The sequence below is a fragment of the Rosa chinensis genome, chromosome 6 (assembly GCF_002994745.2).
Source record: "Rosa chinensis cultivar Old Blush chromosome 6, RchiOBHm-V2, whole genome shotgun sequence".
Classification (NCBI taxonomy): Eukaryota; Viridiplantae; Streptophyta; class Magnoliopsida; order Rosales; family Rosaceae; genus Rosa; species Rosa chinensis.
In genome coordinates, this window is record NC_037093.1 from 32,104,447 (window position 1) to 32,130,854 (window position 26,408).

The following is a 26,408-nucleotide window of genomic DNA, read 5'->3' on the forward strand; positions in this document are numbered from 1 at the left end:
TTTTTTGAAGGAGGATCATCTTGAAGTCCATGGTCTTCAACGGGAAGACATGCGCGAAATGGAAGACATTCTTTTATATATGGATAGGATTTTAAGGCCTATATAATATGTCTAAGAACTTCATAGTTATTAAAGCAAGCTTGTAAGTGAGCAATTAATTCGAATATAGGTGATATATCCCTATGTATCACAGTGGTTCTCTTACCACAACTTCTTGATTTTGTCTAATTCAAAGGCAATAGAAGAATATGTAATTGCTAATTTGACATGCGTATTAATGAAATCCATATTTATTCCAAAAAAAAAATATATATATATATATATATATAGAGAGAGAGAGAGAGAGAGAGAGAGCTAATATTCAGATAATCGATAGATTCAGTATTTACCAAAACTAACCAACCAATTTTTTCTGTAATATTCGATTTCAATTTTATTGGTTTCGACTACTAAAAAATTGGTTTACCAAACCTAAAAAATATTGGTTGGTATTCGATTGGTTCGATTATTACCAAACCAAATGGCAACCCTACGGTTGAGACGAATAACATTCTCCCATGTTCAGCAGTACTAAATATTGTTTGCTACCCTGTGATTTGAGTCCAACATCAATTCAGTCCCTTGACTTTCAATTTTATCAAAAACACTCCTACACCATCATTCCTCTTCCAATAGGTCCATCTGTCAAATTCAGTCGTTTAGCTACTAACATGGCATTCCGACTCAGCACAAGTGAGGCCCACATGGAAGGCAAAATTTCAAAATTGTCCCCGACTCTATGGGGGAATGTCACCGAGGGGTGTTGCTTGAGAAATCGAATCTGGGACTTGGTGAGGTGCTACTGGCCATAGACATGTAGATCGTAGCTTGGAGGGAATACCTGTGACAGAGGTGAATCAAGGCAGTGTTCATCTGCCGCCACCGACGGAGATACAGACCCTTAGATCCTCTTCTCTTTCTTCATTTCTCTCTCATCACCACAATTTATTCCCCCCCCCCCCCCCCCAAGAAAAATATAGCTTTTGTTTTTTTTTGACAATGATTCAATTGTTAACAAATATCCAATATATAATCAAACCCAAGATTAAGCCGACACTAGCCATCATCGCCACTCTGAACAATAACTTGCAGTAGATGCATGTCTCAAATTTTCAATTTCTTCAATCCTAACCAAAACTCAATTTCAGGCATATCATCATGTGAAGCTCTACAAATAGACAAACTATATCTGAGTTGAAATCGAAGCACGCCGGAAAACACCCAGAAAATAGTCAGAAACTCAGAAGCCTCGAATCCTCAATTCTCTCTCACTACAGCTCGATTTGAGAAACCAAGACAGTAGAGACGTCGGCGACATCGAGAGGAAGCTATGGCCATCGTTTTGATGCCACGAAATTGCAGGAATCAGAAAAACTCGCCGGAAAGGCCAAACTCCTTCTTTGTTTTGTTTCTCTCTCACCGAATCATGTATGAAGAAACCAAGACTATAGGGAGGACGACGACGTCGAGAGGAAGCCTTGGCCACTAGTTCGATGCCATGAGACAACCGAGTGACAGAGAAAGGGCTTGCTGCAAAATGGCTGTCACGCCCCAAATTTTAAGCACAAATAATAATACAATTACATCACATACAAAGCACCGGGCATGATGGTTTGGATACCAATACTAATAGCTGTGAAAATTTTCTTTTAAACAAGGTCACCAACGATATCCCGAATCCACAATCTGAATGCAAACTCATTCTTGTATTTGCCAAAATAATCCCAAAAAGATATTTGTCGAAAATCCCTTGATATTTCTTGTAATTCTCACGACAAAAAGCAATTAGAATGGGCCATTGACTTCTCAAGACGTCAAGAAGGATCTAGAGACTCATGTGCAAGTCACATGCTTCAAACTTTGGGCCAAACTCTCCCAAAATGGGCCAATTCGAAATTATTCTTCAACATTGCCGAAATTCCTTCAATAATCTAGAACAATCTTGAACTATCTTGAGTCATCTTCAAGACACAGCATCTCCTAGTCTCACCAGGTCTCCTAGCAACATCAGGTGTTGGTGAAATTACAATAAAATTATAATTTCTATATGAGAAACTCGTTGACAAAAGGCTGAGGCGCGGGTATCTCGCTCTCTTTAAGGAGATTCAAGCCCTCTGCGGAACAATGCCGGTGCACCAGAAATCTCTTGACTTGTCCCCTCTAGGATACGCTCACACCAATCTGCACAAATTGGAGGAACCCAAAACTCCACCAAAAGAACACTTTTCTTTGGCCAAAAAACACACAACACACTTTGGGGCATTTTGGAAAGAAAATTGATGGGCGAATAGTAGTGTTTCGTAACAATATTACGTAAAAGCAATGATGTGTTTGAGCATGCAACAAATGGTGCTATTTATAGGCTCTTAGGACACTCCCTAATGCGCCCAAAAGCAAGCGCATAATTTAACCCTGAAAATATCGTTAGTAGTATAAGCAAATAGGGATCGTTCTATTCCGGGGATTGAGGGTACACCTGTCAATGTAGGACAAACAAACAATTAAAATTAAAACAAAGTATAAAAGATATTCACAAGTATAAACATTATTTACGAAAAGGGGGGAGATTTTGTTTTTGGGTTTTTTCGAAAATAAAACTAAGTAAACAAAAGAATTAAAATGCAAAAACGTAAATACAAAGATGGAATGAGAGAACAAAGATCAAAACCGAAACTTATGATTAAAATCGATTCAAACCCTAATATTGTTCATCTAAGTCATGAGAAAGGAGTCGATCATGTGAAACATTCGAAAGCAAATGAATTCCCATTTTTTACTTTTCAATGCTAATTAACCTAAGCGAAAGCACCTAGATTAATCCTATCAAACATGCAATCAAACCCTAGAAAGCTAGTCAATCATGTCATGTTTAACGCATTACACATAGAGAAAGGCTATCAACTCAAGTGTACAACTTAGTATGGAAAAGTCCACCTAATTGCAATCCTCATTAATTAAATTCGGTCTTTGCACAAAACCTTTACTACTTTGATTCAAGTTTACACAAAACGAAAAGTCGATTTCATGTTCTTAAACCTAGCACCAATTATATCAAAACCCTAAGTGTTTGCAACCACATAAGATTAAAATACAAAAGTTATCTATAACGCAAATTTAATTAAACAAACCCACATAAGCAACTCTCGAAGAACAATAATATGAATCTGAAAATTCTCAATTAATCATAAAAATTCCAGAAATTAATATTTGTTCAAACACATATGTCAACTAGTTCATAACCAACGAAATTCAAAGCAAAGGTTACAAAGGAGAATCGGATTACACCGTGAGATGGAGATGGTGATGAACGATTGATGTGGTGGCCTCTTGAATCTTGAAAGCAAGCTTCAAGGTTGGAGATGGATGATGGATGCTCACGGCTATGCTTCTTCTCCCTTGGCCTTACTTGAACTCGTGGAGATGACTAGAGGATGGAGAAACTCACGGCTATGCTAAGGAACTTTTCTGAATTTTTTTCTAAAGTTTTCTAGAGAGTCTAAACTCCCTTCACGTCACATATAAGAGAGTATATATAGGAGCACGGCCTCCTTGCTCTCCAAGCCGTGTAAACCTCATGGAATTAATCTGAAAATTCCACATAATTTCCTCCAATAATATCTTGCCAAATAAGCCCTATGAGGTGGTTCAACCAATCACAAAATTCCATTTAATTCCCTAATAATCTTGGCCGAAATTCCCTTGATAATATTCTGATTTTATACTTTAAATTCGGCCAAAACTCCTTTAGGGAATATAGGAATGTATCTAGACTTCTTTTGAGCTTTTCTTGGTCTCCACCTTTTTCTCTTTCCTTTTATTTCTCCCTTGAATATCTCTTTTCCGAAATCTCTAGGGTTTTCTTTTGATTCACACGGCAAATCTCTCTCCTTCCTTGTATTTTCACGGCAAATTCTCTAGGTAGGTCTCCAAATATATTTTCTTTCCATAAAAATAGCCCTAGAAAATCTCAACCGAAATCTTCTTTTAATTTCTGATTTTTCACGCCATCTCCCTTGTTTCTCTCTTGGCTTTGGACGGCAAACTCTCCCTAGGGTTTAATCATGCGTCAAAAACCCTAATTGCATGGGCTTTATGGGCCTTTGATCCATTTTGCCGAAAATCCAATAAGTCTTGAGAGTTCTTGGGCCTCCATGCGCCACCTTTATGCCATGTCATCATTTAGAGTTTTCAAGAAGCTTCTCTCATGCCATGTCACTTCATTAATTCGATCTCCATTCTTGGTTGGCTCAAGAGTCTTGTTTTGGCAAGCTTTCCTTTTCTGGACAGGGTTTCCTGGTTGGACCAGGAAAGCTTCACTTCTTCATTTCTGCTCATTTGTGCTTCCCTTTGTACTTCATCTTGTCTCCCTCCAACGTTGGCTAGCTTCTCTCTCCATTTGTGAGCTCATTTCAGCTCATTTGTGATAAGGACCTGAAAATAGAAACTAGTAAGAAAAATAGAAACTTTCCTAAAATGAAAAATGACAACTTTCCTAAACTGAAAATGGGAAACTTTCTAAAAATGAAAAATAGAAACTACAAAAATGGAAACTTTGTACAAATAGGAACTTTCCCAATCGAAGAATGGAAACTTTCCTAAACAGGATTTTATTAAGGAAATAACGCAAGAAATGTAGGGAAAAGCAAGTAAAACGTCGCATTAAAATACTCCTATCACTCCCCACCATTAATAGGGTAGTAACCAAAAGCCATAGGTTATAAAAATTAAAACCCAAAATAAATCAAAATAAAACACCATGAGTTACAAAATAAAATTCAAAATAAATTCTGAATTTAAACACACAAATAAATTCATATTTTAAACACAAAATAAATTCAACCAAATTTAATTTCAATAATAAATAAAATATTAAAATGTAACAACATTCCCCCACTCATTTTAATACTTTAAAAACAAATATAAACCAAAGTTACCGGCCAAAGACAAACCATTATGCATCATGAAGGTGTGCTCTGCATTGAACCTTCACTTAGTGAAACAGCAATCTCTACTCCAGAGTTGATAGTGGTCTCAGACTTGAACTACAACTGCTTAAGGGAAAATAAGAACTACTGCTCACATATAATAATTCAGGTGTTAATATGAGCTTTATTAGCCAGCACGTTACGGCCTCGTGCTTATCCCGGTTTTCATGAGTGCATTTCAAGAATAAGCCCAATTCTCATAGAGAGCGACCCCACTCTCACACTCATATAGGTAAAATCCGTCAAGGATGCTCTTGTAACTATGACATCCCACTCATATGAGCTACAGATTTTATTAAGAGTTTTAAGTGAACTCAACCTTCATATACGTTACAAGATTAATGCACTTACATCATAGGGATGAGTAAGAAAATATAGTGCATTTTTCTTACGGCCACCTTATGATTCGTTTTTCCCATTGAACCTAGTTTTTAGGATCTCTAATCACCGGGTTGGGTGTCCTCATATATGGCTCATGATGATATGAGCTTCAATCCCATCCCCCTCGATGTATTCCAGACCTTTTCTCTTGCCAAGCCCTTAGTTAAAGGATCTGCAAGATTATCACATGATTTAACATAATTCACATTAATAATTCCATCACTCAAATATGATCTCACAGTACTGTGCTTTCTTCTTATAGGTCTGGATTTACCGTTATAATAACGGTTATTTACTCTACCAATAGCTGCAGTGCTATCACAATGAATCAATATAGGTGGTATAGGTTTTTCCCACAAGGGAATTTCATGCAATAAATCTCTCAACCAATTTGCTTCTTCACTTACTGAAGCTAGAGCAATAAGTTCAGCTTCCATGGTTGAATTAGAAATTATTGTTTGCTTCTTTGATTTCCAACAAATAGCACATCCACCTAATGTAAAAATATAACCAGTGGTAGAGCGAGAATCACCTGACAAAGTATTCTAATCGGCATCACAAAAGCCTTAAAGTACAGCAGGATATTTTTTATAAAATAATCCATAATTTTTAGTACCAAGCAAATATTTCACAACACGCTCAATTGCATGCCAATGTTCTTTACCTGGTTTACTTGTGAACCTGCTAAGTACTCCAACTGCATAGGCAATGTCAGGTCTAGTGCAGTCAGTTGCATAGCGCAAACTGCCAATTATGCTAGCATATTCCTTTTGATTAATCACATCATTTTCACTTTCAACAGAAAACAAGTGAACACTAGAATCAAAAGGAGTAGCCACATGCTTGTGGCTAACATAATCATATTTTTTCAAAATCTTCTCAATATAATGTGACTGATCAAGAAAAATATCATCACATGTTTTTGTTATTTTCATGCCCAAAATAACATTAGCCTCACCAAGATCTTTCATATCAAAATTGCTTTTAAGCATAGTTTTTGTCTCATCAATTACATGCAAATTTGAGCCAAAAATTAAGAGATCATTCACATAGAGACTAATAATAACATGTGAATTTTTCCAAGATTTATAATATATGCACTTGTCACCATCATTCACAGCCTCTTTCCAAAAAATTGCATCTGGTGATGATAAAGCTTCATGTAAAGAAATAGGATTTTCCTCAACATTATAAACATAATAGTCAGGGCCAAAATCTTTTTCAACTCTAGCTCTCTTACTTCTTCTAGGTTCATTTTCATTAGTTTCTTGTATATGCAAATTAGAAGAAGAAGAACTAGGTTGTGAAAAAATGTTTTCTCTAGATTCTTGACCCCCACTATTTTTTGATTTAAAAGGAAATTTTTCTTCATGAAAAATTGCATCACCAGATTCAAGCACAATATGATTTTCAACATCAAGAAATCTATAGGCTGTACTATTTAAAGCATATCCAACGAAAACACAAGTAGTAGCTCTAGCACCCAATTTTGGTCTTTTAGGGTCAGTTAACCTCACAAATGCTAGACAACCCCAAACTCTAAGATAACCCAAATTTGGTTTATGCCCCTTCCACACCTCAAATGGTGTAATTTTTGTATTTTTATGTGGCACTCTATTCAACACATAACAAGCAGTTAAAACTGCTTCACCCCAAAGATTAGAGGGAGCACCTGAATCAATCAACATGGCATTTGTTAACTCAATCAAAGTTCTATTTTTTCTTTCTGCCACACCATTAGATGCAGGTGAATAAGGTGGAGTAGCTTCATGAATCACTCCTAAAGATTGAACAAAAGAATTGAATTCAGAAGAATCATATTATCTCCCTCTATCACTTTAGAGTCTTTTAATTTTTCTACCGAATTGATTTTCAACCTCAAGGAGGAACTCTTTAAATTTGGCAAAAGCATCACTTTTATTTTTCAACAAATAGACATGAGCATATTTAGAACAATCATCAATAAAAGTGATAAAATACCTGTTACCTCCACGAGTTAAAATTCACACAAGTCTGTATGAATTAATTCCAATAGCTCGGTATTCCTTTCAACATTTTTGTGCGGCCTTCTAGTAATTTTTGCTTTACTGCAAGTCTCACATTTTTCAAAATCCTTTTGCACTGAAGGAATTAAACCCAAGCTACTCATGATTCCCACATATCTACTATTTATATGACATAAACGTGCATGTCAAAAATTCAAAGAAGAGAGCATGTAAACTGAAGTAGATGCTTTATTATTGTTCTCAACATTCAATTTGAACATGCCATCACAAGCATAACCTTTGCCCACAAATACACCTTTTTTGGTGATCACATATTGGTCAGATTCCATAGTTTGTTTAAAACCAGCCTTATTAAGAAGATAACTAGACATCAAATTTTTTCTCATGGAGGGTGTATGCAACACATCTTTCAAAGTTAGCACTCTACCAGAAGTAAATTTGAGTTCCACCTCACCAGTTCCAAGTACATGAGTAGTATGTGAATCTTCAAGCATAACTGTTTTGGGCTCCTTAAAAGGAGTGTATTTCTTGAACCAATCTTTATCATAGCAGATATGCCTATTTGCACCACAATCTGCCCACCATCCTTTAACACTTTGAACCATATTTACATCAGTTATCATTGCCACATATGGTTCTTCAGTGACGTGAGCTTGAGGAACAGCCTTACGTTTTCGATAATTGCAATTTCGAGCAATATGCCCAAAAAACACACAAGACACTTTGGGGGATTTTGGAAAAAAAATTGATGGGCGAATAGTAGTGTTTCGTAACAATATTACATAAAAGCAATGATGTGTTTGACCATGCAACAAATGGTGCTATTTATAGGCTCTTAGGACACTCCCCACCATTAATAGGGTAGTAACCAAAAGCCATAGGTTACAAGAATTAAAACCCAAAATAAATCAAAATAAAACACCATGAGTTACAAAATAAAATTCAAAATAAATTCTGAATTTAAACACACAAATAAATTCATATTTTAAACACAAAATAAATTCACCTAAATTTAATTTCAATAATAAATAAAATATTAAAATGTAACAACATCAGGACTCCTAGTGTCTTCAGGTTTCCTAGTCTAACTGGGACTCTGTCATTTCTTCATTTCCGAACATCATTTTTCCGAGCACACTCCTAGTTGCATTAGGATTCCTACTTCAACTAGGATTCCTTTTCCTAGTAGAACTGAGACTCTGTCATTTCTTCATTTCCGAACACACTCCTAGTTGTATTAGGATTCCTACTTCAACTGGGATTCCTTTTCCTAGTAGAACTAGGAAAACTTCATTTCACCATTTCTTCTCATCTCTGCGCAAATAACTCCTTACCTTCTTTTTCCAGACTCAAAAATACCTAAAAACACAAAACAAGTTAGAAATGGCGTTGTTAAGAGAATAACTACGCAAAATGGAGAGAGAGATGATCTAAAAATGTAGTAGAAATTAGTCTCAACAGCGGCCGCATAGTTGACCTCCAGATGGAATCAGACATCCATTCGACCACTCCCACACCGCACCGTCGCGTCCACCGTTTCACCTCTTTGCTTCACCAGATTTGAATGGCTATTCCACAACTCGAAAATCTTATGGCGCCGAATTTCGCAGGGTTGACCCTGCTGTGACAAAACAAGCCGAAATGCTCATAAACCTAATCCTTCATGCTCATGGGGGAAGATTTTAGATACGGCCGCCACAATGGTAGTTGCTCTCCACCCTAGCAGAGCACTAGGTTTTGAAGTTGAAACTTATCAGTGTATTTTTGGGTTTTATAGTATAAATAGATAGATAGATAAATGAATGATTGAATTGTAAATTGATGAACATGCATCTTTATTGTTGTTATGAATCACTTTGCAAAAGGTATTTGGGGCACGTGCACCTTAACCTCCATGGTCCACCCTTCCTGTCTTCCATTGCATCCATTCCCCTTGTTTGACCAAAAATCGTAAAAGAAAAAGAAAAGAAAAGAAAATTTCAAAAAAGAAAAGAAAAGAAAAGAAGACAAAAGATAAAGCAAGTTTTTTGGCATTGCTCTTTTTTTTTTTTGGGGAAAGGTGAATAGTCTACTCATCATTGAGAAGTAACGAACAAGACCAAAAAATACAGGGTTTGAAGTCGGAGATGTTTCCCAGCCAGGCAAAGCCCAACGCAAATCGTTCAATTTTTTAAAATATTTAGGGAAAACCTTGAAGGGAAAAAAAAAGAAAAAAGAAAAAAAAGAAATCAAATAAGTAGGAGGAGGAGGAGGAGGAGTGTGGAGTCGGAGAGGGGTGGGTAGTGGTACAATGCAAGAATGGCTCAGTACAGACAGTCAGGGATGGAGACTAGGTTGGGATTACGTGGCGGCAACGGCGGGGATGGACCAGATCACGTCGCTATCGGGATCCGAACGGGTCTACATAAACCGGGTCGGACTCGCCGATCGGGTCGATCCCCACCTAGAATCTCTACTTGTGCTTTAGTTCTCGTTCTCTCCTTGGTTCTCCTTTTTACTGTTGCCGCCTACTTTTACCTCTCCCTCAGCACCACCACACCCACAGGTACCACTGATTTCTAGCTCTACTTGTTTTCTCGATTTCCAATTTTGATTTCTATTCTCTGCAACTAAACTAACCTTATCTTCATCAAAGGCTGCATTACAGTTTTTGTACTTAGAATCCGTAAAATTGCGACTTTTTTATCATCTCTTAGTTGACTAGATATATGTAGTGATTGCTGAAAACCGATCCGTTTAAGCTTGTTGGAAGCATCTACAACTTTCGATTTTTGTTTGTTGCAGAGAAATAAATGGTGTAGTTAGTTAATTTGATAGGTAACTGCTCAAGGAAAAGAGGAATCTTATTTTTAGCATATCGAGTGATTGCTTTCTCGTGCAGGTGCGGAAATAAATAGTAATCGTGCTCAGGAAGATGATTCGAGGAATGATTCTGACTTTCTCACGAATGTGACACGCACCGAGACGTCTAAAGTGCTTAAGTTTGGGAAGGGTTCAGTAACGCATGGCAGGGATTCCAGGTATTGGGATAAAGATGATAGGAGAAGGGATGAAGACTATAATGAGGATGTGGTGCAGCATGGTGGCGCAGGTGTTGATGATGAATCTACTCGTGCGACTCAAGTTAAGAACAGTAAGAACAAGTCCGAGAATGATGAGTTTCTTAACAGTTCCAATAAGAGAGCTGGATTGTACAATGAAGCTGGGCGCAAGGAGTTGAAAATTTACGAAGCAGAGTATGAGGCATCTTTGAAGAACAATCGACAGTCTAATGATGGATATTTGGAAACGCGAAATGACGTTATCGATGCTGATGATGAGTATGATGATGGGATCGATTCTCGTGAAACTCATACGGAAGAATATGATGATACTAGACATCAAAATGGTGACCATTTTAGTGAAGAAAAATTACATGATGAAGGTGGTAGAGAGTCCATTGATCTTCCTGATGCTGGAATCAATTATGAAAATGTCTCCAAGAAGGTTGATAAAGTCTCCACCAATTCATTTAATGAGCACTCTGCCCAGTACTCTCGGAACCTTGATGAAGTTAACACAAATTCTAGGCATGTTGGTGTAATTTCCAGTCATTCTTCAAGAAAATCGCACTCAGAATCAAAAAGGAAAGCAAAGCGCCACAAATTTTCTGGTAACATATCCTTTATCCATGCAAATTGGTGCAAATGTGTGTAACCATCTGTTGATTTTTTTTTCTCAAATCTTTTCATGCATCTATCTTTGATTCAGTTTGCAAAAGTGAAATATAGCTTCACTTCTTCTTCTTCTAGATCTTGAGATTCTTTTGAAATATCGTCTCTCTAGAGTAGAAGTGCTACAACAGACAAAGTTGATATATATTGCAAGTTGGTAAACACTGTCGTTTCTGTATATCGGTAATATTTGGTGAGTGGCCCGTCAGCAGCCCCATGCTTTGCTTACTTTTTATTTCTGTTACTTGGAAAAAAAAAAAGAGAGAAAAGAAGGAGACACACCCCTCTACTTTTGATTACTTCCATGTTCTTGAAGTGTTCCGAACCAGTCATGAGTGCTGTACTGAACAACTTAATTAATTTCAAAGGAACTTATATCTTGATTTGCTTTAACAAATGGCCTTGCAAATATCCCTGATTAAAAACTATAAATTAGTGCCAAAAGTATTACATACACCGGGAAAATCCAAACTGGGCTCGGCAATGAGCCAATGAGTGCTTGATGATGCTGTTTAAATATATTGCGGGTTTCTGTTGTAACGTCATATTATTTTAGGTGAATATGGTTTTTGTTTCAGCATCTCTTTTTGAAGGAACAGACTTTAGGTGTTTTGTTTGCAGCTTTAATTACTTGTATAAATCTTAGAATTAGTCTGTGGGAGTAAATGCTTTTGAGTAGGCCATCACTGGTTGGAGAAAATGATTTAATTGTTTTGTCTGGCTTGGGTTTTAAGGATAATCCTACATATGATGTTGTATATCATGGCAGGAGTTTTGGCATGTCTTTCTTGCTACTTTAATAGGGGCTATTCCTTCTTGCTATTTTTGTGTGCTTGAACATCATTTCGAAACTCTGCAGGTTCCTCTTGTGAGATGAAGTTCTTAAACTCCACTGCACAGCTTATAGAGCCTTTAGAAAGTAGAAAATTTGCGAGATTTTCCCTGCAGTATACTGAAATAGAAGACAAGCCCGAAGGAGAAGAGCAATGGGAACCTAGATTTGCAGGACATCAGACTTTGCAAGAACGGGAAAATTCTTTTTTGGCACGTGATCAAAAAATTAACTGTGGCTTTGTTAAAGGTCCTAAAGGATCTCCAAGCACTGGATTTGACTTGTCAGAGGATGATGCAAATTATATCAGCAGATGCCACATTGCTGTTATCTCTTGTATCTTTGGAAATTCGGATCGCTTGAGAACACCTTACGGTAAAATGGTAAGGAAATTCTCTTTCATGTAGAAAAGCTTATAGTAATATTGAATTTCTTTCAAGCCAGTTTTCAAATCATCTTTCTTATCAGAAATATAAAAATCTTATGATTGTCCAGTTTCTAACATCTCTTTACACTGGTGATACCATTCTATCATGTTTGGATGGGTCAATGATGCGGGATAAGTGGGAGAAAACCTGAAGAACAAGGTTTTCTCTGTACATTCTAGGGTTTTATGACAGTTAGGCTGTTAGGGTTCTAGCATCACACCCAGGGTTAGTTTGCATCACACATTCCCAGAGAGAAGCAAAAGTTTTCATTTTTTACTAATTTGAATCTGAACTGCAAAATATTACGAGTCCTCTATATATAAGGAGGTCAAGATAATTTTAGAACAACTAGAATAAAATAGCCCTAATAAAATCCCAGAACCTTCCTATTCTGCCTTAAGGAGAAATCCTAGAGAAATCTAGTAGTAAATCCTAATTATATCATCACTGTCTGCAGGACGCCAAATCAGGGTGTTGGCCTTGGAACCCTTTTTACGAGGCGTTGGATAAACCCTAGTTGTCTTCCATTTGTGTTCTTCATCAGTAGCTTACTAAAGAAGAGAACTAAAGTAAAATAGATGAAATTATAACTTAAGCAATTGCTTAGATTCATCCAACCATTGAATTTAATCTTTGATTTATTCTCATTAACTTCAAGTTAATCCAACACTAATACCAAAGTCCATCAATATGTACTTTTAAAAAATATTAACAGAAATGACACTTTGGGCCTGCAAAGGTCTGAAGCTTTTATCAGTCCTATGAAATTACATGATAGTTAAAACCTAGAAATGATAGGAAACAACTGCTCAATAATCGTTGTGATTATGTGATTGAAAGGCTGTAGGGTCTTTCAGATGCCCAAAGTGCCTTTTTCGTTTTGGGTACCTTTTTTTATTTAATCCCCTATTTCTTTTGTCTGAGGCTTCTATATTGCACAAACAAATATTGGTCCTGTTCCTAAGTTAAATCACAATTTGTTTATATGCTTGCTATACTTGTTATTGTGTTGTTTTTGTTAGAATTTAGAACACCTAACTCAAAACTAATTGGTTAGGGGCGGTGAAGCCTAAGATCTTATTGAGAAAATGCTTAGTAGACCACATTTTCTAGTACTACATTAAAACCACATGATGTGGCACCTCTAATATTTAAATGCCACATCAACTTCCACATCTTGTGTTTTAAATGATACAAGAAAATATGGTCCATTTGCATCCTAGGCAAGCTTTGATTTTCTGGTGTGACATTCGACCACACTCCCTTACGTGAGTGAGGCATGTCTGAGCCGAACAGGTAATTGATTATGGTAAGTGCTGTGAGCACTCTGATACACAATTTTAGAAGTTAGAGAGTGGGTTGAGGGGGCCAGGAAACTATATACTACTGAGAAAGGCTACAAATTCCTGATGTGGGATCGTATTCTGAACAATCTTCTTTAGTGTACTTCAATTATCCATGAGCAGTTATCAAACCAAGCCAATTTGAGTTTATTGCACCCGTGAGCTAATGCTCCTCTGATTCAGACACAAAGTTGTAAACCATTAGATTTGCTTGCACTGCAACTCGTACTTGTCTATATCAGATAGCCCAATATAAATTAAATGGTGATTAAATTGATGTTTTCTTAATTTCAGGTCTCTCGTTTGTCAAGGAAGAATGTTTGCTTTGTTATGTTCATCGACGAGGTTACGTTGCGTACCCTTTCTTCAGAAGGGCAAACACTAGATAGCATTGGTTTTATTGGTTTGTGGAAGATTGTTGTGGTGAAGAACCTACCATATACTGATATGCGGAGAGTGGGAAAGATACCAAAGCTTTTGCCTCATAGGCTTTTTCCTTCTGCAAGGTGAGAATGAGATTAGTAACGCGACTGAGTTGTGGCCTTCTTGGCAGTTTATATAATCAGTAGCGAAGTCTAAAGCTTGTGGGAATGCTAATCTGCGTTCGTATTCATGTTCAACCAATTTTTGAACAGTTTGCATGCTAAAAACGTATGTTAGATTATGCATCTGCATTTATGTGCCCATATATGAAGTGGCTTTGTGAAGGATATTTGAGGCTCTTTTTGCATGGTTATTTTGGTTGAAAGATTTAGAATTGTGATAGTAAGCTAGCTATACAAATTTATAAAACATGGTAGACAGATTTCAAAAGAACTTGAATCATTACTTAAAAATTCAAATTTTAGTTATTGAAGTGTAAGTTTTTATAGTAGGATATATGTGGGTTACTACCATGATAACTATATCTCAAACACGTATAGGACTTACTAAGAACCCGGACAAATAAGCTACTAAACTTCTAAGATCTTCTAGAGCTAAACCATACGCAATTTATAGATCTTAAATGAATTGCACACAGTACCCCAGATTCTGCCTGAGCAAAAGTGGCTTGAACACCTAAAAGCTTGGATCTTAGTTTTATCCCCATTGCATACTGCTGGCTACAGATATCAAACATGAGCCCTGACAGTAAAGTACAGAATTTCAATACTTGACCTTAATTTGATACAATTGCTTGCTACTGATGTCAACGTGAACCCTGCCAATAAAATATGGAATAGCAAAACCGAATCTCAAATTTATGTTTGAATTGCATTAAAATGGTAGAAAGTAAAGAGCAACTAAAGGCTAGTGCAAACTGCAGAGAAATAGAAGTTTGAGTTAAGTCAGTTAACAGCACTTGCTTATGTAGTTGGTTGAAATAGATTATTTATCATTTAAGAACATTTACTGCGTTTTGATCTTATTGTTGTATCCCTCTTTGATATAAATATGAATGCTGCAACAAGCTTTTTCAGATTTTCAAAAGTTCCACTGATATTTATTTGAGTCTGTTTGTTAGAAATTTCCTAGATGTGAGCTATGAATTTGGTAGCCTTTCTCTCTTTGTCAGAGGCACCAAAATTCTCTAGTTCAGTTATTTAATTTCATTTGGAATGACACTATCAATGATGGGAACAATTTGTGAGGACTTCTCAGTTTTGTTGTAATATGCTTTGCAAGAGAATACTGTCTTTACTTTAGCACCTGTAGCTCTCTCATGTGTTATCTGATTATTCTTCATGGTAGTTATGGATATGTCTATTCAGTCTCTTTTTCTTGTCGTACACTTTATATATAGTGCTTGAAAATCATTTTGTTTATTGCTTATTTGTTTTGATTGTGGAACTAAACAAAACTTGCTGCTCTTGGTGGAAACTCTCCCCTGAGAGCATAGCCTATTAGATTCATTACTGTTTTCCTCACTAGTATTGAGGAGTCTAAATCAACCTTTTTCTTTTATTTTATTTTATTTCTACCTCTTTTATTTTACACTTTTAATCTTGAAGCACGATAGTAGTAGAAGATCTACGAAAGTTTTCTTTACAATTTCAATAGATCTTAACTCTCTTTGTTATGTGAGTAAACTTCTATCGGAATACACTTATCTTTCAACCCCGTCAGTGCTTTGAACTTTTTTTTTTTCTCTCTCCTTACAGAGTACCAGCTAGATGCATATATGAGTTAATAGTGCCATGTTCTGTTTGAATCACGTGTTAGTTTTTGTGTGTTCCACAGAAGCATATTACTATAATGGGACTTGTCTATTTCTTTGCTCATTGATTTCCTAATACAAACAAGCTTTATTCTAAATTACTGCCAAAAACTTCAGGTATTCAATCTGGTTGGACAGCAAGTTGCGTCTTCAACTTGACCCCTTACTCATATTGGAATATTTTTTGTGGCGAAAAGGTCATGAGTATGCAATTTCGAATCACTATGATCGACACTGTGTATGGGAAGAGGTTGCCCAGAATAAAAAACTGAACAAGTATAACCATACCATCATAGATCAACAATTTGCATTTTACCAGGACGATGGTCTCACAAGATTCAACGCATTGGATCCGAACAAGCTTCTCCCCAGCAGTAGGAATTTTCTTTCTTTTTTCTTTTTTGGACAAAGCAGTAGGAATTTTTCAAAGAGTCATTTTCATTATATATCATCGATGCAATGCACTTTCCCTAGTCTGATGTATATTTTTTTCTCACATCTGCAGATGTGCCAGAAGGTTCTTTTATCATCCGGGCACACACTCCAATGTCAAATTTGTTTTCCTGTCTTTGGTTCAATGAGGTTGAGCGGTTTACTCCTCGGGATCAGCTAAGTTTTGCCTATACATACCAGAAATTAAGAAGGATGAATCCTGAAAAACCTTTTCGTCTTCATATGTTCAAGGTGAGAATTTTGTAGAATTATTCTTACAACAAAATGAATGGGAACTACATGAATAAATTAGACTCAACTAAACCAACTGTATCAATTACCGCTCCTCAACAATGAATGAATAATAAGAATAATGGTTGTTTCGTTATGGATAAGGACCTTAATCTTCACAGGCTGCTGAGGTGGTAAATTAGATTTTGCGACGCAAGTTGTGTCGACCTGACTCAGCTTGTAAGCAGGAATGGCTCTTTATGCACAAGGACAATACATACATATATGAATTATATACTGTAAACATGCACGCATATATGTATTCCATCCATAATACTGTTTTGAATCAAGAATAGATAATATGGAGCATGGACTGCATCTGACAATTTTTGCTTGTTCCACAATATTGCAGGATTGTGAGAGAAGAGCCATAGCTAAGTTGTTTCGCCACAGGTCACAAGAGAAGTCGAGTACTCGGCAAAGAGCTACTGAGTAGATTGTCTTCAAGATCTGCATTTGCTGAAATCTATTCTATGGCGTTGTTTGGTCAGTGTAGCAGATTGCTGACCTTCTATGTGCCACACACATGGGGATTTTGTAGTCTCAAGTTTGTTGTATGGGTTGAAGTAACCATCGCTGCAGTTGCTTCTAACAATGAGACCTGCCTCTTTAGAGAAGAACCCTGACTGTTGTATTCATCCCATTTTTTCATTCATTGCCCTTCAGGATGCAAGTGAAGTAGCCAATACCATAGGACAACTACCACTATCCAAATCATAGTTCTATGTTGCTTTTTGTTCCAATTTGAAACTTTTTCCCTTCTCTTACACAGGATCTGGATATTGTGGCTATGTTGTTTTTGTAATGAGTCAGTTTAGCACTGGACAAAGGGGAAAAAGCATGTACTATATAAAAATTCAGTAATTGGTACTATACACAATCTTAGCTAATACAATAAGATCATTGAGTTCTCCATTTTTACATTCAAGGACTTGGCTGCATTACTGTTTATTAAGACAAAATATATAACGACGTTTGTGACGAAACACACATGTATACAACATATGAAGACACAGAGAGAACTAGATTTGATCACCGTTTTGCAGGTTTGTTGAGGCTGTGATGATGAGAATTATGGAGGAAGAATAGCTTTTTCAAGAGTTTGACAATCGCGACCACACCTGGGTTTGTAATAGTACTACTATTTCTAGCAGCATTAGATTTGGACAAGTTGAAAGCACCAAGACCTACACAACCCAGTTGCAGCATCTCGCCGGACACGTAACTGTAATCCGACGTTGACCTGACCGGATACAATTCCTCATTGAAATCCTCCCATAGCATGTCCATTTTCTTCTCCTGATCTTGAACATCACTACTAACTATTATCTGATCATCATCAACCCCCTCGATATTCTCCACAGGACTAGTTATTAGGGCTGCGTGATCTTCTTCATCATCTGTGCAGGCGGCTGGCGGAGATGGCCGCCACAGAGGAGGGAAATGGTTGTTACTAGTACTACTGCTTTTGTGTACTGTGGGGAAGCTGAAATCATCTGTGGCCATGAAACACAAACACTGAAAATACACACAACATTAATTTTTAATACAAGGATTGATACATGTATATATATCTATATGGAAGAGGAGTGGCTTGGGTTGGAGATGGAGGTTTTATTTGGTGGCATCGGTTGTTGACTCCACAATGGTTTTTTTCGAAGAGGACTCCACAATGGTTGTTCCGGGAGTTTAGTTCAACTGCTTCTGCAGGTGACTTCTTAATTGTTTTATATTGTTTTGATTTTTTTTGTTAATTGATTATTATTCAAATTAATAATTTGAAGTAGAAGTGAGGATAGGGTTTGTCCACTTACGTAGTCATGGTTCAATTTTCAAAGTAAACCAGTGGACCCTATTTGCTTAATTAAGTTTGATTTTTTTTTTTTCTCAATCGTTCGTAATAAGTTTGATTTTTAGTTTTCAATCACAAACATTACCCAAACTCGAAGTTTGGTTCATTTGACAACTTAGTTCTTAATATTCTAAGACTAAGACTAAATTTCACGTAATTCAGCTGTATCACGTGTTTTCACGACTAATCAATCAATGTCTTATAGAGAGTGTTTTAGATATTTCACTCTAAAAGGCAGGAGTAGTTTCAGAATAAAAATAAGTTTTTTAGCTTTTGATTGGACAGCCGCACCGCCACATAGTACGGCTGCCGTAAGTAAGAATTTCTCCATTGGTACCTCAAAATAATCTCTAACATATTTTTAATACACTATTATGATTAATTCTTCATTTTTATCAATGTCATTTTCACAATTAATTCTCAAGTAGTGCCGGAGTCACTCACACATCATGACATGACTTTCCCTAGATTTCATCTTGAAATCAGAAGTGCCATGTGAAGCCCAGCTTAGGAGAAATTCTACCAAAAATTTGGCAGAACTTCCCCTTAAAAGTTGGTTACCCAAACCTATGAAAACAAAGCAACAATAACTCAATCTCCATGAACCTACATATTTCAACAATTCAACTTCCATAAGCGATATGCAAGAAATCTTAAATGCCAAGTGAAACGAGTATCACAAACTATCATAAAACTTGTGAACACACTCTTAATCCTCCTTTGTACTGAAATCTCAACTCATGTTGTTAATCATCTCAAAATCACTTTAGAAATCTCGGAAATCTCAATAAAAATATTCATATCATAAAATAGGCGATGACTAGAGGGAACTGCCGACTGGTCATCTCATGCCATCTGGAGGGTACTATTGACCAGGGACGCATCAGAGGGTACTTCTGATCGGAATACGAGGAGGTGATGGCTAAAGGATACTGCCGACCAACCATCTCATGTCATCTAGAGGGTACTGCTGACCAGATTACGCATCGAAGGGTATTACCGACCAAAATAGATAGTTAGAGGGTACTGCCAACTAACTATCTCATGCCATCTGGAGGATACTGCCGACCAGATGATGCATTAGAGGGTACTGCCGACTGAAATATATATTCTGGTACTGTCAACCATAATATTGTCTGGAGGGTACTACCGACCATGGACGCATCGGAGGGTACTTCTGACGGGAATACGAGGAGGTGATGGCTAAAGGATACTGCTGACCAACCATCTCATGTCATCTAGAGGGTACTGCTTACCAGATTACGTATCGGAGGGTATTACCGACCAGAATAGATGGTTAGAGGGTATTGCCGACTAACTATCTCATGTCATCTGGTGGGTACTGTCGACCGGAATATATAGTTTGAAGGGTACTATCAATCATAATATTGTCTAGAGGGTACTGTCGACCAGACTATTACTTGGAGAGTACTGCTGACTAGGTAATGCATGCATGCATGTGCTAACATAATCATCATTTTTCATATTTACCTCCTCGAATAAACTGAACTCGTTAATTCTCTTATAATATTAAACTCATGAATTCTTGATAACTCGTTTATACTCAAATACTCAAAATCTCAAAATGAAATCGGAGATTGAATTTTTAACTGTTTTCACAAATTTAAAGTCGGAGAATATTCAAACGAAGCCGCTTTATGAATCTAAACCGCCGGCAATGGAAAAGTGTCTTGTAAACCCTAGATTGCACAGATTTTCGCACATGCAAATCCTATATCCACGAACTCAATGAACCAAATTTGTGCTATCAACAACTTTAAAACGCAGATTTATGTAATGAATGTCACAAAATACTTCAAAATCTCAAAATGAAATTGGAGATTGAATTTTTACTTGTTTTCACGAACCTAAAGCCAGATAATATTTGAATCGAAGCCACTTTATGAATCTGAACCGCGGGAGATGGAAGAGTGCCTTGGTTTACCCCCATATATACACACACACACACACACACACACACACACACACACACACAATCCGTCTCATGAACGGACGTCCGTTCCTTAGCTAAAGAATAGATTTCCATATTTGACCCACTTTTCGATCACATTTTCACATCTTCACCGTTCAGTTTCTAAGTTTTAATGTATAGATCACTTCTGCAAAATTCCAGCCAATTTGATGATCCTTAAGGCATCCAAAACTGCAATTTACTATTATAAACATGAACAGTTCCGATTAGACAAATTCGATCCGTTAGTGTAAATTGCAGTTTTAGATGCCTTAACGATCATCAAATTGGCTGAAATTTTGCAGAAGTGATCTATACATTAGGACCTAGAAACTGAACGGTTAAGATGTGAAAATGTAATCGAAAAGTGGCTCAAAACTGGAAATCCGTTCCTAAGCGTCCGTTCTTGAGCAAAGTTATATATATATATAGCGAGAGAGAGAGAGAGAGAGAGAGAGAGATCATAGCTTGACTGAAGAAATCAAGAAATCATATCTCTCCAGCCGCAGCCATCATGATCTAATCAAATATGCTTGCGTCTCAGTTAGCACACAATTCCTCTGCCACCTAAACTCAAGGTTTGGTTTCCAAGCCAACTTCAAAATCCCTGGATCCCAAATCCTTATCTGACCTAAGACCTCCCAATCTCCATCAAAAGGTCGCCAGCCAGTAGCACTTGTCCGCTAAACCGAACTCAACATTGATTTCCAGGTCGTGGAGAGAGAGAGAGAGTTTGAAATATACGGGAAAAAACTGAACAGCGTAGTGGGTTAAGAGGTCAGTGGCGATGTGTAATTTTTAAAATTTTAGAGCCTTTAATTATCTTTTAGCACTTAAATGGGGTAAGTGAGCACATAAATTTGTTACTGAGGTAAATGGGTTCATGTTGGGCTAATTTTGGCATTGGGTCAAGGACCCTTTAAATTATTTGGAATTGGGCTTGACTAGTTAGGGTATGAACCTAGTGACTACATAAGTCTGGTGCTTTGGATTAGCGTTTGGGCCTCCTCCAGTTGTTTCCTTAAAGGGCTTTCAATTTGGCCAAAAATAGAAAAACATTGCAAATTTGGCAGTAAAACACTGGTCCTGCGCAAATTTCTTTTTTTGACCAGATGCTTGTGTTATTATCTGTTTAATCACTAATGGAAATTGCAATGGAAATTGCCGTCCGGCCGTGGGTGGGTTAAAGTCTTTCGGTCATGGAGTATTATACGCGTTTTTGAATGTTGTTGGAGTCAAGCATGGGTTCCACACTGAAAATGAAGAAGAAAAAGAGAGGTATGCACTAATTATGCACCACTCTGCTTTTAGTCTGAGTCATTTAGTCCAGTCTTTCTCCTCAGACCAGTGGTATAGTAGTCCAGTCAACTCCCCTCCTAAGACGCCCAAACATTTTCTTCTTCTGCTTTGCCACAAATTTCCACAAGCATCTCCTCTCCCTTCTCCTCTCAAAAACCTTAAGTTCCCCATCTCCATTCTTTTGTCTCCTACTACACCAACCTGAAAAACATAACATAAGCATATCCCATACATGCTTTTATATTTATAGTAGAAGAAAATAGAGAAGCAGAGTGTTTCAGAGACAGAGATTTATCTTAATTCATGTTTGCCTGGCTTAGCTCACAGCTCAGAATGGCAAGGTATGGCCACAACCACCACACCTCTCTTTTCTTCTATTTCTTTTTGTTTTGTTATCCTCTTATTCCTATGGCCTTGTCTGAACTATCCTCAACCCAAAATACTACCATGATCAATATCTCCAAGAGTCTAAATAGTAGCAGTGTTTCATGGAACATAAGCAGAAACCCATGTCTCTGGAAAGGAGTTAAGTGTAAGCCACCCACCTACTCGTCTGTAACCCAACTTTCCCTGTCCAAGTTTTCTCTATCTTCCTCAGATTTCCTCCCAATTGTTTGCCAACTTGAGTCTTTGGAGATTCTTGATGTGTCACTAAACCATCTGACCAGAATCCCATCTGAGTTTCTCACAGCTTGTGGAAACATAGATGGGCTAAAGCAACTCAATTTCAGCTTTAACAATCTGGTCGGTTCTTTACGTGACTTTGTTGGTTTTGCTGGGTTGGAGTCGTTGGACCTTTCTCGTAATCACTTGAGTGGAGGCATTGGCTCAGAGTTGGATGGATTGGTTGGGCTCAGAAGCTTGAACCTTAGCTTCAACCGTTTTAATGGGACTATCGCTACCCATCTTGGGAAATTAATCGTCTTGGAGGAGCTTCAGCTTTCTACGAATGCATTTGAAGGGACAATTCCAGTTGAAATTGCGGGCTGTCGCAATTTGACTCTGATTGATTTGAGCACAAATCATCTTTCTGGTTCAGTTCCTGAGAATTTTGGAGAGCTATCCAAGTTGAAGGTTCTGATTCTATCTTCCAATAGCTTAACTGGTAAAATCCCAGAAAGCCTTTCCAATATCACAAGCCTCACGCGGTTTGCAGCAAATTTAAACATCTTCGGTGATGCAGTTCCCGGTGGAATTACAAAATATCTCAAAAATTTGGACTTGAGTTATAATAACTTAAGTGGGTCGATTCCATCGGACCTTCTGTCTCCATCGGATTTGACGACTGTGGATTTGTCTAATAACTTGTTGCAGGGATCAATACCCACAGCTCTGTCTCAGGGCCTGGTTCGGTTGAGATTGGGAAACAATTCACTTGCTGGGATGATACCCTCTGCATCACTCCCACTCCAGAACTTGATGTACTTGGAAATGGAAAACAATGAGCTGAGTGGTTCCATACCTCCTAAATTGGGTTATTGCAGCAAATTGGCGCTGTTGAATTTGGCTCAGAATAGACTGTCTGGAGCTTTGCCGGTGGAGTTGGGAAACCTCAGTAATCTTCAAGTCTTGAAGCTTCAATCTAACAGTCTTTCTGGAGTAATCCCAACTGAGATTACTGAACTAGCGAAGTTGTCTGTTCTGAATATCAGCGGGAATGCTCTGACTGGTTCAATGCCAACAACCATTTCAAACTTGCAGAGCCTCATTAACATGCACTTAGAAGGCAACAATCTCACGGGTTCCATTCCCAACACTATTGCCTCCATGGATTCTCTGTTGGAGCTCCAACTTGGTCACAATTTCTTGAGTGGTCACATTCCAATGATGCCAATATCTTTGCAGATTGCTTTGAATCTCAGCAGCAACCTTTTTGAAGGACCAATTCCTAATCATCTTTTCAGATCCAGTGGATTAGAAATTTTGGATCTATCTAACAACAAGTTCTCAGGTGAGATACCCTCATTTTTATCTGATCAAATGGGAGCATTGACACAGTTGATACTATCTAACAATCAGCTCACTGGAGTTATTCCACACTTCAATTCTTGGGTCTTGGTCAACACAACTGGAAATAAGGATTTGATTAATGATACCACAACCTCATCGGTAAAGAAAGGAAATTCAAAGGATTTGATAATTGCACTTGCAGCTGCAGCTTCATTTTTTTTTATTTTTTCTTTTTATTTTTTTATTTTTGTTGATTAATGCTACCACACGGTCCAGTCACACCCTCATTGGGAAAGAAAGGAAATTCAAAGGCTTTGATAATTGCACTTTTTTTTTTTTTCTTTTTCTTCTTATTTTAAAAAGAGGATAAAAGAGTTTCACTCCTGCCCCCATAGTGACTCGAACCCATGACTTTGTACATAGGTAGTGGGTGCTCTAACCACTGAGCTAACACCACTTCGTCAATTTGATAATTGCACTTGCAACTAGCTTTTTTAAAATTATTTTTTATTTTTTATTTTTTTATGACACTTGCAGCTGTAGTTGGTGCTGTTGCTACTGTAACCATCACCGTCCTTGCTATATCACTATTACGGCACAGTGATGTAGGATAAGATTTTAGCCAATTTCAACAAAAAAATCTCGAAAAGAAAGAAGCGTCTTTATATTTAAAAGAATAATTTGAATATTAGAAATTGATATTCAAATAGGCTTCTTAATGATGAAATTAATCATAAATTACTCTTTTTGATATATCGGGATTCTCGAGCAAAATCTTGATTGAGATTCCAAGCGTAATATTCTTTAGTATCTAGGATTCTATTTTCGATTTTTATTTTATCATTTTTAATTAGGTTTTCCTAGTTTTAGTCTACAATAAATTGTTCTTTATGTTTTCTAGTTGTATTAGGTTTATGCTATGTGCCCTATATAAGGCACATCTTAGATTGTAATTTTCATTCAAGTTATCAATAAAAAAAATATAAACCAAATATTAGAGAAGTTTCTCTATGTTTCTTACGGCTGTGCCTGTAATTGCTAGTGGATTCTAGCTCATTTCATATGGCTTTCGACGCTTGACGGAGCTTCTTACTATCGTGTTCACCCTTCCCGCATCACACAGTTACAGGGTAAATGATGAACAAGTGGACTCTGGGGAAGATGTTCCTCTTCTTGAGGTCCTCCAAGGTAGTCTCTTAACTGCCAACGCAATTCACAGATCAAGTATCGATCTCAGTACAGCCGTGGAGGTAGTTTCTGACCCCTTAGATTTGAGCTCAAGACTAGGTTTTCAACTTACTACAAAGCCACCATGCCGTCTGGATCAAGCTACTTTGTCAAGAAACTTAACTGGAGTGACAAGATATTCCAATTGGGAAGCCATGACAGAATCGAGAACGATTTACAGATCTTTGGAAAACTGAGCAATTCCAATATCATGACTCATTTGGCCTATTTTACAACGGTTGACAGTGCTTATCTGTTCTATGAGTTTGCTTTAAAAGGCACCCTCTTTGATACCCTTCATTGCAGCTCAGACAATGCCATGGATTGGGCAAGTAGATACAGTTCTGCAGTTGGAGTAGCTCAGGGTCTTGCTTTTCTTCATGGGTACACCTCAGGTCCAATTCTCCTCCTAGACCTGTCAAACCGAAGCATTTTGCTCAAGTCCCTCAAAAGAGTCTTATTGGAGACCCCGAGCTCTGCGAAGTGATTGATCCCTCAAAGAGCATCGGAAGCCTTTCCACTGTTGCTGGTTCTGTTGGTTATATTCCTCCACGTCAGGTTCTCCATTCAAGCCTTTACTCAGAAATGAAGTAAAGTACAAGTAGGTTAAACGTATACCTTACAACAAGAATGAAGGTTGCGGACAATATGTCTCGACTCTTACGAGCACCAGACTGCAACTAATCTGCAGATTGGACATGAAAAACTGAAAAGCCCAGAGAAAAGCATGTAGAAAACTATTAGAGTGAGTAGAAGAAAAATAAATAATTTCAAGAAAATAAAAATAGAATTATACTGATTTCCCAAATTTGTTTTCATATAAAAACAAGCATGCAGTAAAGTCTCGTGACAATACTTTTAACTAGCCTGTAGTACTGAAATCTCAAAAGATTATATAAATCAACTCAAAATCCGTTTCAAATCCTCTGATAAAGATATCTCAAAATGTACTGCAAATTATCTCATTTAAAACATGAGTATCTCAAAATTATTTCAGCAATCTCAGAAATCTCAAAATATATTGATATCTCAAACTCTATTTCAAAACATCTCTTTATAAAATAGGCGACAACTAGATGGAATAGCCGACTACTCATATCACGCCACCTAGAGAGTACTTCCGACCATGTGAAGCATTAGAGGGTACTGCCGACCAGAATATGAGGTATTGCCGACTAACCATCTCATGCCATCTAGGGGGGCGTATCAGATGATGCATAGGAGGGTATTGCTCACCGGAATACTATGAGACAATAGTCAGAGGGTACTGCCGACTAAGTATGATGCGTCAGAGAGTACTGCTGACCAGAATATATATTCAAGAGGGTACTGCCGACCAACCTATTACTTGGAGGGTATTGCCAACTATGTAATGCATGCATGCGCATCGTCATCTTTTATAATTTACCTCCTCAAATTCGTAACTCTTAACTCAAACTCATTATTTTCTCGTTTCATATT

The 26,408-nt window shown here is 37.3% G+C and overlaps 2 protein-coding genes and 1 pseudogene across 2 annotated transcripts; 2 read left to right on the top strand and 1 right to left on the bottom strand.

Moving 5' to 3' along the window:
• The first annotated feature begins 9,485 nt into the window (after positions 1-9,485).
• On the top strand, positions 9,486-17,568 carry LOC112170456. The gene is made up of 7 exons (XM_024307751.2): positions 9,486-9,956; positions 10,293-11,063; positions 11,984-12,339; positions 14,022-14,233; positions 16,042-16,298; positions 16,430-16,608; positions 17,000-17,568. Exons 1-7 carry the CDS (start codon positions 9,710-9,712, stop codon positions 17,081-17,083), a joined length of 2,106 nt encoding a protein of 701 aa, XP_024163519.1. The 5' UTR covers positions 9,486-9,709; the 3' UTR covers positions 17,084-17,568.
• A 111-nt stretch (positions 17,569-17,679) lies between these two features.
• LOC112171194 lies at positions 17,680-18,153 on the bottom strand. The gene has a single exon (XM_024308412.1). It carries the CDS (start codon positions 18,151-18,153, stop codon positions 17,680-17,682), a length of 474 nt encoding a protein of 157 aa, XP_024164180.1.
• Positions 18,154-21,643: 3,490 nt separating this feature from the next.
• Positions 21,644-25,556, top strand: LOC112168998 (annotated as a pseudogene).
• The last annotated feature ends 852 nt before the right edge of the window (positions 25,557-26,408 follow it).

Coding starts and splice junctions, on each gene's coding strand:
- LOC112170456 (XM_024307751.2), top strand. CDS start 9,710: ATGGCTCAGTACAGACAGTCAGGGATGGAGACTAGGTTGGGATTACGT. Junction 9,957..10,292: donor CAGCACCACCACACCCACAG/GTACCACTGATT, acceptor TTTCTCGTGCAG/GTGCGGAAATAAATAGTAAT. Junction 12,340..14,021: donor GAACACCTTACGGTAAAATG/GTAAGGAAATTC, acceptor TCTTAATTTCAG/GTCTCTCGTTTGTCAAGGAA.
- LOC112171194 (XM_024308412.1), bottom strand. CDS start 18,153: ATGGCCACAGATGATTTCAGCTTCCCCACAGTACACAAAAGCAGTAGT.